This window comes from Vigna umbellata, chromosome 5 (genome assembly GCF_029865625.1).
Source record: "Vigna umbellata cultivar VRB3 chromosome 5, Vumbellata_1.0, whole genome shotgun sequence".
NCBI classification, from domain to species: Eukaryota; Viridiplantae; Streptophyta; class Magnoliopsida; order Fabales; family Fabaceae; genus Vigna; species Vigna umbellata.
This window is the reverse complement of record NC_142169.1, coordinates 11,516,343-11,531,879: the sequence shown is the minus strand read 5'-3', so window position 1 is coordinate 11,531,879 and position 15,537 is coordinate 11,516,343. Positions and strand designations below refer to the sequence as shown.

The window sequence follows — 15,537 nt, the reverse complement described above, 5'->3', positions numbered from 1 at the left end:
TTTGAGATAAAAAAAAGAAAAAATATTGTATATTTGTTTTATGTGTAGTTAATGTCTTATCAATCGTCTATATAAATATAAGGCTTAAATGCTTAATTCGTCCTCACGTTAAGAGGTGAATTTTTGTTTACTATCCGGTTTTAAAAATGAAGACATTAGGTCCCTATGTTATGAAAAGTGTATGAATAAGGTCATGTCCGTTAAGTTGACAGCAACGGCGTTAAGTTGACAGCAACGGCGTTAAGTCCATGCTGATGTGACTGTATTTTTTTCTTCTCTCTTCTGCTGTCCAGTTTTTTCTCTCTTGTTCATCTTTTTTTTTTTATGATTTATTGAACTTAGTTCTTTCTTTGTGGACCTTATTCATATATTTTTCATAACATATGGACTCAATGTCTTCATTTTTAAAACCGGATACTAAATAGAAATTCACCTTTTAACACGTGGACGAAGTAAGAAGCCTAAATATAATTAGTGCTTCTTCTTCTTGCGTGAAGAATTGTCAATGATGGACCATCGAATTGAGGTCTGTGGATTCTAAAAAACGCGTTTGTAATTATTGTGTGAAACAAATTGCCGGCTTGTGTTGTTCTCCTTCTGTCAACACTGGGACGGACTTATCTGAGAGTCTCTTTCACAAGCACTGGCTATTATGCTATGCCATTCAACTAATCTTCACAATCTCCTCTAATTACCTCTTCCTAACACCACCACCATGGGAACCGAAACTCCAACTACTCAAAAGTTTGATTCCTCAGAACTTGAGGTAAAAGTCACGAAAACATTTTATTAAATGTGTTATGACCGTAACTATTGGAAGTTTTAATTCTTGAATTTTTCTTGTGTGTGATGCTTCCGGGTTGTTAAATAGATTGATAATAAGAGAACTGCGGAGCAGAAAGCAATCGATGATTGGCTTCCCATAACTTCTTCAAGGAACGCAAAATGGTGGTACTCAGCTTTTCACAACGTCACTGCCATGGTAGGAGCTGGAGTTCTCAGCCTTCCTTCTGCCATGGCAAATCTTGGATGGTATATGTTATAACGTTTCCCATAGACCAGATGCGAAAGAGTTTAATTTTTTTTCTTCTGTTTTATGATTTTACAAGTTATCAGTTAAGAATGATTCAAAAGGGTAGGAAAAAGTTAATCTCTTTTGCTCTATACGTGTAGTAAAATAAAAGAAGCAAGAAAAAGTGGTTGGCTATGGAGAAAGTATTGAAATAGTGTGTGTGAGTGTTAATTTTTGAATCTGGTGTGACAGGGGTCCTGGTGTGGTTATTCTTGTGCTGTCATGGATTATCACTCTGTACACACTGTGGCAAATGGTTGAGATGCATGAGATGGTGCCTGGGAAAAGGTTTGATAGGTACCATGAACTGGGGCAGCATGCGTTTGGGGAAAAGCTGGGACTGTGGATTGTGGTGCCTCAGCAACTGATATGTGAGATTAGTGTGGACATTGTGTACATGGTCACCGGAGGAAAATCACTGCAGAAAATTCATGACCTTGTCTGCAAAAATAACTGCAATAACATGAAGACCACTTACTTCATCATCATCTTTGGCTCTGTTCATTTTGTTCTCTCTCACCTTCCCAACTTCAATGCCATCTCTGGCATATCTTTGGCTGCCGCAATCATGTCTCTCAGGTAAACATGCGTTTTCTTTCTCATTCCAGTTAGTCAACACCTCAAGTCACTAAGTCAACTCAACCAACCCTCTCATATTAATTTCTGTCTTTTTCATTTATTTTCCAATAATACTTCCAAAAGCCTTGTTGTTTACGTATTCACCACGTATTATACTTTCCTTTTTATCACAAGATAAGTATTTTTATCAGCTGTATGAGAACATAAGTAAATATTTAATATTGAATTGTAATTTTTGTTTCCATAAATGAAATCCTCAATTTAAGTTTTAATTATCTGTAATTTCATTTATTTAAAAACATCTGTAATTTCTTATTTAAATCCATTATGGTTTCAACATAACATTCATGTCCATTTTATTTATTTATTCTCGTTAAGGGTAGCATTTTTAACTATTTATAATCGATAGAAAGTGTTCAATTTTTACATAATAACGCATGTATAAACTCAATTTTTTCTACTAAATTTTGTTAGGAATAATATAACCTGATTCGATTAACTTGATAAATTCAGACTTGAAATTGTTTCAATTGTATCCACTCTGTCCAAAATTTATTATAAACCGACAAACATTTAAAACAATACTAAGAATAAATATGATGGGTTTTATGTTTTTCTTTTTGTGTAATGAGTTTCTTAGATAATAAATTGTTCTTATTTTGTAATTAGCCCCTATTTTTATTATATTTAGGTTTTATGTAATATTCTTTAGAATTGGTTTACCGAATGTACCTTTTTCTTTTTATCTCTTTTCTTATTACATTATATATTTTATAAATTTGATATTTTTTTGAAGTGTTTTAAATGTTTTTTGTTATTGAAATTATGAGTGGTGCAGCTACTCAACGATTGCATGGGTGGCTTCGGTGGAGAAGCATGTTGGAAATCCTCACAGAGAGGTGGAATATGGGTACAAGGCGAGCACATCAGCAGGAACATTTTTCAACTTTCTGAATGCCTTGGGTGATGTGGCTTTTGCCTATGCTGGACACAATGTGGTGTTGGAGATTCAAGCAACTATCCCATCAACCCCTGAGAAGCCTTCAAAGCGTCCCATGTGGTGGGGAGTTTTGGTGGCCTACTCAGTTGTCGCCTTGTGCTACTTCCCTGTTGCTCTCATTGGCTATTGGGTCTTTGGCAACTCTGTTGATGACAACATCCTCATCTCCCTCAACAAACCCACTTGGCTCATAGTAACTGCTAACATGTTTGTCGTCATCCATGTCATAGGAAGCTACCAGGTTTGTCACAACACACTTTCCTCCGTAATAACTTTTTTCCTAAGTAGTCATAAAAGGAAAATAAGAAAAAAAAGAAAAACATTTTCTTTTTTTTTCCTGTTAGTATTTTGAGGTTGTAAAAGAAATAGTTGATGAAATAGAAAAAATGTAGAGATAGTGAAATATAGAGAAAATGTGGAGATAGTAAAATGCACAAGTAGTAGTTGGAAGAAGTGTTGTAGTTGTCTTAGTTGTGATAGATATTATTAGTTGTCTTCTATCTTAGGAGTTTTTAAATTCTTCTAGAATTTGCATTACACTTTAATACTCCTCCTTAATGCAAATTCGGTAACTCCAAGCATAGCACGTAGTAGTTCAAATCTTGGTCGTGGTAACGCCTTCGTACAAATAACTGCAGTTTGTTCTTCTGTTTGGCAATACTCGAGTCGAATTTGTTTAGTTGTCTCTTCATCTCGAATGAATTGATATTTAATGGTTATGTGTTTTGTTCTTTGATGATGGACTGGATTTTTTCTATTGCTCTTACCGATTTGTTATCACAATGCATAATAGTCGGTCCATCTTGTGGTTCACCCATTTCTTCAAGTATTCTTCGTAGCCATATTGCTTGACTCGTGGTTTCAGTAGATGTTACATACTTTGCTTCTGTTGTTGATTGTGTCACAATTGTTTGCTTCCTTGATGCACAAGATAAAATACCTGATCCAAGTGAGAAAACATATCCTGACGTACTCTTCATGTTGTCCATTGATCTTGCCCAATCAATATCTGTGTATCTAATCATCCTTGAGTTAGTCACGATTTTGTACCATATACCAAACTCCTTTGTGCCAGATATCTTAAAATTATTTTTCCTACTCCATAATGAATATAACTTGGCTTTTGCATGAATCTTGATAGAAGACTTGTAACATACATAATGTTTGGTTATGTGATTGTGAGATACAAGAGACTTCCAATCAAACTCTTGTATCGTGATGCATCTGCCTCTTGTTCTCCATCATCTTTTTGTAGCTTCTCATTTACAACCAATGGAGTAGCAACAGGTTTACAATCATTCATCTTGAACTTCTTTAGTAGAGCTTCAATATATATATTTTTAGAGATAAATATACCTTCTTATTTTTTTCAGCTCTATACTGAGGAAATAGTTCATCAAGACAAGGTCGATCATCTCAAATGTCTCATCATATCTTCTTTAAATTCTTTCATCATCTTTATATTGTTTCTTGTATGGATAAGATCATTGACATACAAGGAGACAATGAGATAATACTGATCTTGTGTCTTAATATTTAGTGTTGGCTCGCTCTTGCTCCTCCTAAATCCTTGATGGATGAAGTCTTGATCAATCTTGCGATAACATGCTGGAGAAGCTTGCTTTAGGCCATATAAGGTTGTTTTTAGTCTTAGTACTTTGCCTTCATTACCTTTGTTGATGAAGCCTTATGGTTGCTCAACATAAATCTCTTCTTTGAGCACTCATTTAGAAAGGCTGATTTGACATCCAGTTGATAGATGTTCCATCCTTTTTGTGCTATAAGGGCTATTAAAACTCCAATTCTATCTAAGCGAGCAACTAGAGTAAATGTCTCCTTGTAGTCGATTCATGGTTGTTGTGAGTAGCCTTTAGCGACCAATCTTGCCTTGTACTTTTGTATAGTTCCATCATAATTGAGCTTTGCTTTATATATCCATTTCACTCCAATGATGTCTTTTCCATGAGAGCAATTTACAAGCTCCCAAGTCTTATTCTTCTCAATCATTTTAATCTCTTCTTTCATAGCCTTCACCCATACTTCTTGTTTTGATGTTTCTTCATAACAGTTAGGCTCAATCATGTCCATTGCAAATTTCGTATTCTACCAAATATCTTACTCGTCTTGGAGTGGATTCAGGTGAAGAATCTTGTTCTTGTGGAGGTGGAGAAAGCATACCTGAATTTTTTGCCTCGTATTGAGTTTCTTCTTGAGATTGTTGCACTAGAACTAAAATGTTGCTTTTAACAACTTTTTCTTCTTCCCAATTCCAAGAAGCCTTTTCATCAACTTTAGCATCTCGACTTATAATGAGTTTTCTTGTTTGTAGGTCATAGACTCGATAGCCTTTTAACTATTTGTTATATCCTAAGAATATTCTTCGTATAGTCTTGTCTTCAAGATTATGTCTCCTTTGATCAGGAACATGCATGTAGCAGATAGACTCAAATACTCCTAGGTGTTTAGTTGATGCCTTTCTTCCACTCCATGCTTCAATAGGAGTCTTGTCTTGCGTTGTGTTAGTTGGACATCTCTTTAGAATGTAAACTATAGTGTAGATTGCTTTAACCCAAAACGTGTTAGGCATACTTTTCTCTTTTATCATTGATCTTGCCATCTCTATAATTATGTGATTCTTTCTCTTTGACACACCATTTTGTTGTGGAGTGTATGCGACTGTAAGTTGTCGTTGTATGCGACTGTAAGTTGTCGTTGTATGCCTTCATCTTCGCATAATTTTTCAAATTCGTGAGATGTTTTACTTCTTGCCATGATCACTTTTAAGTACTTTTATCTGTTTTCTACTTTGCTTCTCAACAAGGGCATTGAATTTCTTGAATACTTTGAAGACTTCTGACTTTGCTTTTAAGAAATAGACCCATGTTATTATAGAGAAGTCGTCAATGAAGAGGAAGAAATACCTATTGTTGTGATGTGAAAGCGTTCTCATCAGTCCATAAACATCGGTATGAATCAACTCCAATAAGTCTTTTTCCCTCCATGTTTTGTCTGTTGAGATTGGTAATCGGTGTTTTTTACTGAGAAAACATCTTTCGCATGATTCATTATGGTAATCGGTGTTGTTTACCAGGAAGATCTCTCATTATGTTTTTCTAATATAGAAGCTTTAAGGCATGTGTGGAAGTGGCCAAATCTCTTGTGCCAAATCCATGAGTAATCAATTTCTACCTTCATGGAAATATTACTTCCAAGTTTGAAGCTTATAGGAAAGCTTCTATTGCTCTTCTCCATTTTTACTAGGCCAATTTCTATCATTTTACTGTCATAAATTTTGCATGTATCTTTCTCAAAATGAAGAGAATATCCATTCTCCATCATTTGGACAATACTTAAAAGATTCTCTTTAAGATTGGGAACTAGTAAAACATCCTTGATGAATTTCGTACCTTTCTTTGTCTCCACCATGACAGTTCCTTTTCCTTGAGACTCCATTGTGCTGCCATTTCCTAGCCGAACTTTGCCATTCACAGATTTATCAATATCTTTAAAGATGCTTTGATCTTTCGCAATGTGATTTCTACATCCACTATCCAAGTACCAACTTCCTTCTCCACTAGGAGATTCTTGATTGGCATAAAATAAGAGTTTCTCCTGATTATTTTCTTTCGCAAAGTTTGCTTAATGTTTATTTTTATTACGACAATATTTCATTAATTGACCAGATTTCTTATAGTATTGACATTAAGGTTCTCCATGATGTCAACAATCTTTTTCCAAGTGACTTATCTTTTTACAAATGCCACATGGAGGATATTTTTCTTGACGAGTCATAGAGAAGCTTCTAGAATTTTCTTTATTTCTAGAAATTTATGCTCTACTTTTATTTCCTTCATATTCTTTATTTTGAGACCGTAATTTTAGTTTTGATTGAAAGGCATTTTCGACCGAGTCTTCTTCATGCATTTTCAATCTTTGTTCATAAGCTTCAAGAGAGTTCATTAGTTGTGTTATTGACAATGTAGTCAAATCTTTTGTTTGTTCAATCGCGGTTGTGATTGCATCATACTTTTGGGGAATAAAAATTAAAATTTTCTCAATGATTTTTCTGTCAAAAATATTTTTCCCAAAGGCTCTCATCTAACTAACTATTTCTTTTATTCTAGATTAGTAGTCTTTAATGGTCTGAAATTCTTTCATTCTTATTAATTCAAACTCTTGTCTTAGAGAATGAAATTTAACATTTTGTACCTCATCACTTCCTTGAAACTTCTCTTATATTATGTTCCAAGATTACTTTGCACTTGTGACACCAATTATTCTTGAAAAAATTGTGTCATCAATTGCTTGTTGAAGAGCAAATAAAGCTCTTGAATCCTTCAGCTTGTTTTCCTTCAACTCCTTCTTCTGAGTTGTAGTAAGAGTGGAGGTGTCTTTGGGAATAGTGAATCTCTCTTCTATAATGTCCCACAAATCTTGAGAGCAGAAGAATGTCTTCATTTTGACTTTCCAAAACTCATAGTTTTCTCCTGTGAAAATAGGTATTGGAATTGATGATGTTTTATTGGTAGTAGCCATGAGTTGAGAAAATATTTTGAAAGTAGTATAGAATGGAGTTATAGTTTTGTTTGAAGTAGTTGAAAATTTTTATATGTGCTCAGTAGATGACTGAACGTAGCTCTGGTACCATTGTTAGTATTTTGAGATTGTGAAAGGAATAATTGATGGGAAAGAAAAAATGTAGAGATAATGGAATGTAGAGAAAATGTGGAAATAGTGGAATGTGGAAGTAGTACTTGAAAGAAGTGTTGTAGTTGTCTTAGTTGTGATACATGTTATCTTCCATCAAATGGTAGAATACATGGGTATTTATAGACCCATAGATTATTCTAGAACATTCTAGCTAATGCTGTCAAAATGGGTTCTAACCCGTAAGCCAACTCGGCCCGTCACGGGTTTGAGCCGGGTTAGGCTTGAAAGAAATGAATTTTTTTGTGCGAGCTAATTTTCAACCTGGCTCACTTAGAACCCGACTCACCCGGGTTGAACCCATGGTGAGCCGGGTTGACTCACCAACCCACCTAATTTAATTTAATTATTTCTTATTTTGTATTTCAATATTACTAATTAACATTTTTTTATTATATTGTAGATGGAGATAAAAAAAAGATGTTTCATGAGAGAAAAATATTATAAATTTATCTATCCAAAACTCTAATATTATAAATGCACAAATGATACAAAAATTATCAATATTAAAAACTTATTTGTTCATCTTTTGTCCTTGTTTTTGGATTACGCTTGGATTGTATGATATATTTTTTTTATTTTGAATTGTTTTTGGAGTTTAACATCATTTTAGTTTAGAGTGAAATTTATTTAGATTTGAATTGAGAAAAATTATAATTTTTTTTATTTTAAAAAAAATTTATAATTAAGTGAGCTAGTGAGTCAACCTGCTAATAAGTGAGTTGAGTTGGGTTGACTCACTAAGTGACCAACCCGTGGTGGGTCAAGCCGAGTTATCCGTTTTTATAGCTTTAATGCTAGTCACAACTTATGTGAAATATTCGAGATTTTACCTATATAAAATGTTATTGATTTTCTTTTTTCTATTTTAAGTTTTTCTATAACATTGTAAAATTTGAATTACATTTCAATTATTCTGTACAATGAGTTTCTCCATGCAGCTATATGCAATGCCGGTTTTTGACATGATTGAAACAGTGATGGTCAAACAATTGCGTTTCAAGCCAAGCTGGTGGCTACGATTTGTGGAGCGCAATGTTTATGTTGGTGAGCACATCAATCACTCTCTTCTCTCTTATATGTTTTTTCTTATTCTTCGCTTGTTAAATGCCTTTTGAAATTTCTCTCACATTATTGCAACCACTTTGATTCAGCATTTACATTGTTTGTGGCCATCACTTTCCCTTTCTTTGGTTCCCTTCTTGGATTTTTTGGAGGATTCGCATTTGCCCCAACAACATACTTTGTAAGTCCCTCAACCCTCTCTTATATATATCATATCACCATTATATAAGTAGAAGGAGTATAATTTGTGAAAAAACCTGTCTTTGTATGAAAATTATAAAAAATGGAATGTAAAATAAAATGTTGCTGAATGATACCAACCAACATTAGTTGACATAACTTAACATAACTTCTTGTGTCTCTTAATTAAATGGGTTTTTTATATACAAAACAAATTGTGTTAGAAGAGTATTGTTATGATTTAATAATTTATATCACTGACTGAATTTTTCTACAAAATATAATTTCATAGCTCCCCTGTATCATGTGGCTTGCTATTTACAAACCTAGGAAGTTCAGCTTATCCTGGATCACCAACTGGGTATGTTCAACTACTCTATCTATGGTGTTTCCTACATGTTGGATTGAAAATTTGCTTACCTATTGGACTTCCCTGATTTCAGATTTGCATTATACTTGGCTTCCTACTGATGATTCTGGCACCAATCGGCGGATTAAGGAGTATCATACTCAATGCCAAGACCTATGGGTTTTACCAGTGAGGAAACAAGTAGGGCTAGAAAGTGTTACTTGAACTCATTCATCCACCAATCTTTGTGAAATTTCATTTTATAATGAAAAATGCTCTCCTGAAACAATTTAAGCAATAGTTTGTATAATAAGATATTTTTTCTCTATCTCGTATACATTGCATGTCAATATGATGATGATAAGAGAAAAAAGAAGTGATGTTGTATTAGTTGTTGTAAATGTATACCTCACGTGTTCACCAAAAATCATCAAACATTATTCGATTCCGACCTATCTATTTACTTTTGGATTCGATTATTTGTCTTCAGAACCAGGGAATAGATGGTGAGTTTCCAAGCTTTCACATTTAGAAATGGTGGACGACTATGTTGCAAGATACAATACCGATCATACGTTATTTTTAAAAGGGTTTAGAATACAATACAACTACGTCAAAACAAACATATAAAGAAATATGATTGGATTCTATAAATGAAAAAAAAAACTTAAATAAACGTACTTTATAATTATGATAAAAGGGACTCTAGAAGGGGATAATGAATAGAGCCTAAATTCAAAAACTATATGGACAAGTATACAATTACAAATAAATTAAGTATTTACATATAAAAATATAAGATTGAGAGAATGCACACAACAAATTTATATTGATTCTCCTTCACTTGAAATTGTGTCTAGTTTCTTAAACAAACTGCTTAAGAAATTCTATTAATCAACAACTTTGATTAGTAACAAGTATCACCCTCTTCAAGGCAAGAGTTTCAACCTCTCTAGGTATACGAGTACAAACATCTCCAAGTTACACCGAATAACCTTTCTACACATCTTTCTTAATCTTTCTTTGAAGTTGATATATAGTTGTTATGGTACGTTGAACTTTATGAAGGTTGGTTATTAGTTTTGTTGGATGTTGTAGGTGATATCATGAGTGATTTATAGTATTTTGAGTGTTTTATTAGTTCTACATGCATATCATGAGTAGTTTAAGGTATCTAGATATGTTCTAGCATTCACATATGCAAAAATCACATTTTTAGTTTTGATGTGCATTTTGTCGAACACCTAGCATGCATACTATTTTCTCTTAGGCATTTTAATAAACAGATTTCATTTTCACATCTTTGCATCAGTTTAGCTAGTTTAAAAGTTTAGAATGGTTTAATATCATTTGTTTGAAACAATTTATGCATTCATATCTAATTGATCATTACAATATTGTTTTAACTCTATTATTTAATTTATAGATTTTAAATGATTTATCTCCAATGGAAGGTCGAGACATGGAAGATATTAGAACCAAGTGGGCTTATTTTATTTTAAGTGTTAGTAACTTGTACAAAATTACTATAATTTAGTATTGTATAGGTAGATTATTGTAATATTTGGATTGAATATATAGTTTTATGTACAAATAACGTTTTAAATATTATTGAACATTTTATTGTATGAAATGAATTTCACATATTGTTTGTTCGGTTGAGTTTGTTGATTTTTAGGTAAATTGATTGGATGAGATGGTAAAAGAAGGAATAACTTTAAAAAACACAAGTTTTTATGACGTACATAATAATGTATGTCATAGTAGATTAATTCTAAATATTACATATTATTACAGGTAAACAAATACATGTCATAGTATATGAGAGATATTATGATAGGTGAAAATAACTACGTTATAGAAGCTTGGATATTATGATACCTGAAAATAACTACGTTATAGAAGCCTAGGTATTATGACAGGTAATATTTATAATTGTTTTAAAACATATTATTATATGTTTTAAAAACTAATTCTATCTAAATCAAACATATAACTATAATTCTCCTATGTATCTTAATATTTATAAAACAACCTAACTATATCTCTAATATCTCCTCACTTATAATAATATGTTTTAAAAACTAATTCTATCTAAATCTTTATTCTCCTTCTATCTCATGCCCACCATCTATCTTTTATTTTATTTTATTTACACACTTTTACTTCTTACACCCCTCTCTATTTAATTTCTTCACTAATTAAATAAAGATAAAAGACCATTTTGTCCCTAAAAAAAACACAAATAAAACAAAGGTTTCCTTTAACTCCCTTTCTGCCTATAATTGAACCCATACTCATTCAATCCAAAGTCATCCTTCCATTAACAAGCCAACATATCACATTGATAATATAACACACATCAATCACTCAATTATCAATATATCAATCATGCGTTGCATTTTATTAATAATAACATAAAAAAATAACATAATTATGTTATAACAAAGATATTCATATACAACATCTTATTAGACATATCAACTCTTAAAAAAAACACATACTCAAATCTTAACAAAACTTTATTTCTAAAACTTTTATTCTCCTTAGGTCTTATATAACCCAAAGTCTTATCTCTTATTTTCAAAGATTTTAGTAACTTTTATATTTTGAAAAACTTTAACCTCGTGAACGAAACTTTATTTGTATGATTGTGTAGGATTCCTTTATCCATTTGATCAGGTTTTTTTAATATACTTAACTCATAGGACTTCAAGATAGTAAAATTATTTTATTTTATGAATTATTACAATAATTTTACAATTTCATAATTTTATAATTTTATAATTTATAATGTTGTAATTTCATTATTTTATTATTTTATAATTTTATTATTTTGTAACTTTATAATTTTAAGATTTTATAATTTATAGTTTTATAGTTTTATAATTTTATAGTTTTCTTATTTTGTAATTTTAAAATTTAATAATATTATTATTTTATAATTTGTAATTTTATAGTTTGTAATTATCTAATTCTCTAACTTATATTTTTTTATATTTAGCTTTAAAATTAAATTTCATAAATGCATCAAATTCTTGAGAGATTTTTGTTATCATGATGTCTTATGACATAATGTTAAATTAAAAATTTTAAAAATGTAATATACTACAAAAAAAATTTAGGAACTAAAATCAAAACTTAATTAAGTCTTATTTTAATACAAAAAACATGATCGATTATATTTTTAGTACTTCATATCAAATGATATTCTTTTAGATAATTGATTTTATCTTTCGTATAAGATTTGTTAACGATAAATCATTGAACATGATAATTAAGAAAAAAAATAGTATAAGTAAGCAAAATATATTTCATATATTGATTTTTGTGATGTTGATATATTTAAAAGAAGAACTATTATTAAATTTTGACATTTATTATTGTATGAATAAATTTATTGGTTCAAAGTATTTTCAATTAAAAGATATTGACTTGATATCAATCATTTTCCCAAAACATGGGTTTAATAAGAGCCAATCTGTAATTTTCAAGATCTATTTCAAGATCTATTTTAGTTCCCGCAAATGCATATTAATTATGCCCACAATTATTCAAAATATCTTATAAAACCATTTCAAATCCGTGATAATCAGAGGTTATTAATTTTCCAACACCCCATTAATTGTGATGCATAGAGGTATAACAAATGACCAAGAAAAGCACACCAAAGCATATGAAACCAAACCAAAATCAAAGTTCTGAAAATGATAAGTATTATAAGAATCATAATAAATAATATTAAAATAAAAGAGAGAGCAATCCTAATGTTGATATTTGTAGATGCAAACAAAATAAGAATACCTATCTAATTTTCTGCTCTAACAATTTGCCCCTTCTTTCTCTAAAAAACTGAATCCAAAGATTACAAATCCACATGATACTAACCCCAATGGCCATGACCACCACCAAAACCCACGAGACCCAGGCCCAAGCGGGAACAAGCCCATACCCGCCCCCACTTGCGTAGAACGTCACCATCCGGTACATGAAGTAGGGCCCAATGAAGCCCCTCACAACGGAGTAAACCGCAAAAAACGGCGGCGAGAGCGCGTCGTAGAACCTCGCAGCAAAGGGATCCTCGCGACGACGCGCGCCGGCCAGGGTCCACGCGTTCTGGCACGCGCTGGTGACCTCGGCGAGTACGAGGAGCACGAGGACGGAGAAAGCCCCGTGCGATACGGCGTGCCGGCACGTGAGGACAACGAAGAGTGTAGCCACGTGGTGCGCGATGAAGAGCACGTCGCTCGGGTAGAAGGCCACATAGTGGAGCAGATCCGTTAGGAAGTAGGCGGCGCTGAAATCGAGGACCAGCTTCTGGAAGGCGGTGTTAGGCGCTGCGAAGCCCCGCTGGTGGTCGGCGAGAAGGGCGGCACTGCCAAGGAGCGCGGCAGGGGTGCCGTGGAAGATCGAGATCAGGCAGCTGGAGAATTCTTGTCGGATCTTGGTGGACTGTTTGCGGAAAACGATGAAGTAGCCGACGAGGTAGATGGCGAGGAACATGAGGAAGAACGGCAAAAGAACCCAGCTTTGCAACGACGCTAACGAGGTTCCCATTATTTTTTAGTTTTTTTTAACCTACGTTGTGTGTTTTGTGTTTTTGTTGGAATGGGAAAACAGAATATTCTGGGTTTTTATTCTGATGCCCTGGTGTTTATGGTTTTTTATGAAAGGAATGTGGTTTTGGTGAAGTTAAAGGAAGCGAGAACGCGATAGGGAGAAAAAATGGAGATATGATGAACTGGGAAATGGAATAAGCAAAGCAAGCAATCGATCAATGTGATGAACAAACTGGACTCGTTGTTGCTTATTGGGCTCTTAAATGACTCGCCTATGGGTGTTGCTCCCTCCACCACCACACCTTTCTTCCTCCACCTCCCCTTTACTATTTTGCTCTTAAATAAAATTTTATTTTTAGGGTTAATTTTTTTAATTTTATCCATTCACAACCTATTCCACTAATAACCTATTTTAGTTCCTCCTACATGAGTAAAATATTTTTCTTTTATTTTAACATTATTTTTCTTCATCTCTTTCTTTTGTCGCGGTGAGATACTACAAGTTGTAAAGGTTGGTGGTAGTGGAAAGAATTATCAAGTAGTCTCCCTCTCGTGGTGCAGTGTCGCTCTCGTGATGCAGTGTCGCTCTCGTGGTGCAGTGTGTGGAGTGGTGCAGTGCGTGTGTTGCTTCCTTAAGGTGTGTTTTCGAATAAAACTTCAAATAAAACCCTAAAATAAAAAACGTAAAATCCTTCAACGGATGTCAACATCCGTTTAAGGAAAGAACGGATGTCAACATCCGTTTAAGGAAAGAACGGATGTCAACATCCGTTTAAGGAAAAAAACGAATGTCAACATCCGTTTAAGGAAAAAACGGACGTCGACATCCGTTTTTTCCTTAAACGGATGTTGACATCCGTTTTTTTTCCTTAAACGGATGTTGACATCCGTTCTTTCCTTAAACGGATGTTGACATCCGTTCTTTCCATAAACGGATGTTGACATCAGTTCTTTCCTTAAACGGACTCCGAGTTACGTTTTTAATTTTAGGATTTATTTTATTAGTTTATTCTTTATTTTGGAAATATTTTAATAATTTAATTTAAATGTTTTGATTTATTATTTTTTAATATATTTTTAATGTATTTTAATAATGTAAGGAAAATGAAGAAGAAAGAATCGTATGAGGAGAAGTGAAACGGAGAAGACAAATGGAGTTGTAAAGTAAAACAGAAGACAAATTGTTAAACGAAATTGAGAGATGGAAAGATTGAGTGCAGAGAGTAAAGTAGGAGAACTAGGTTTGGAATAAATTAAAATAATTAAAATAATAAAAATAAAAAATTTTAATTTGAGGATATAATTGGAATTAAAAAAAATTGGGGAGGTGGAGGGAGAAAGGTGTGGTGGTGGAGGGAGCAACACCCCTCACCTATTGGAGACTTTACAAATTATCATATTTAAGGGGTTTCTTCTTGCACCCCATGTGTTTTCTTTCTTCCACTTTTAAACTTTTCTCTTTTTCCATTTTACCCTCTCCGTAATATTTTTGAAATCAGTTAATTCAGTAAACATATTTTTTAACCGAATCTGGGAGTGAATACTGAATTACTGAATCCGGGAGGTGTAAGAAGCAGAATGTAGGATCCGAATTCAAAATTTCAGGGAGTAATGTTTGTGTTCCAGATTTCTCAATCCAGTGAATGTATCTTCTTCTTCATCCGGCTCATCCTATTTGACCAGCAAAACCAACACACAATAGTCTAAAATAAAACCACGCTCTCCTGTTTTACTCTTTCTTGTCTATTTCACGTCCTTACAACTTCTTCAACCCTTAGTAATGTAATGTGGAATTTGCATAAATAGATATTCCTGTGACTTCAAGGAAAAGTGAGATTGTGAGTTCCAAACGTACCGGATACACTGTCATTCTTGTAACCATACCCTCTCAAAAATTATTCTCTGGATTGTATGCTCGCGTTGCCAAACTTTCTGAATTTAGTAATTTAGTACATACTCACGATGGATTAACCCAAGGGGCCATTTGGATGCACAACTTTCTTTAGGGTAAAATGGAAAAAAAATA

General features: G+C 33.0%; 2 protein-coding genes across 2 annotated transcripts; one reads left to right on the top strand and one right to left on the bottom strand.

The window, feature by feature from the left end:
• The first annotated feature begins 514 nt into the window (after positions 1–514).
• On the top strand, positions 515–9,426 carry LOC124827287 (lysine histidine transporter 2-like). Its single transcript, XM_047300311.2, has 8 exons — positions 515–766; positions 872–1,032; positions 1,265–1,651; positions 2,490–2,892; positions 8,300–8,405; positions 8,513–8,604; positions 8,896–8,964; positions 9,047–9,426. Exons 1-8 carry the CDS (start codon positions 716–718, stop codon positions 9,143–9,145), a joined length of 1,368 nt encoding a protein of 455 aa, XP_047156267.1. The 5' UTR covers positions 515–715; the 3' UTR covers positions 9,146–9,426.
• A 3,203-nt stretch (positions 9,427–12,629) lies between these two features.
• LOC124827288 (TLC domain-containing protein At5g14285-like) lies at positions 12,630–14,148 on the bottom strand. Its single transcript, XM_047300312.2, has one exon. It carries the CDS (start codon positions 13,507–13,509, stop codon positions 12,757–12,759), a length of 753 nt encoding a protein of 250 aa, XP_047156268.1. The 5' UTR covers positions 13,510–14,148; the 3' UTR covers positions 12,630–12,756.
• Positions 14,149–15,537: the final 1,389 nt, after the last annotated feature.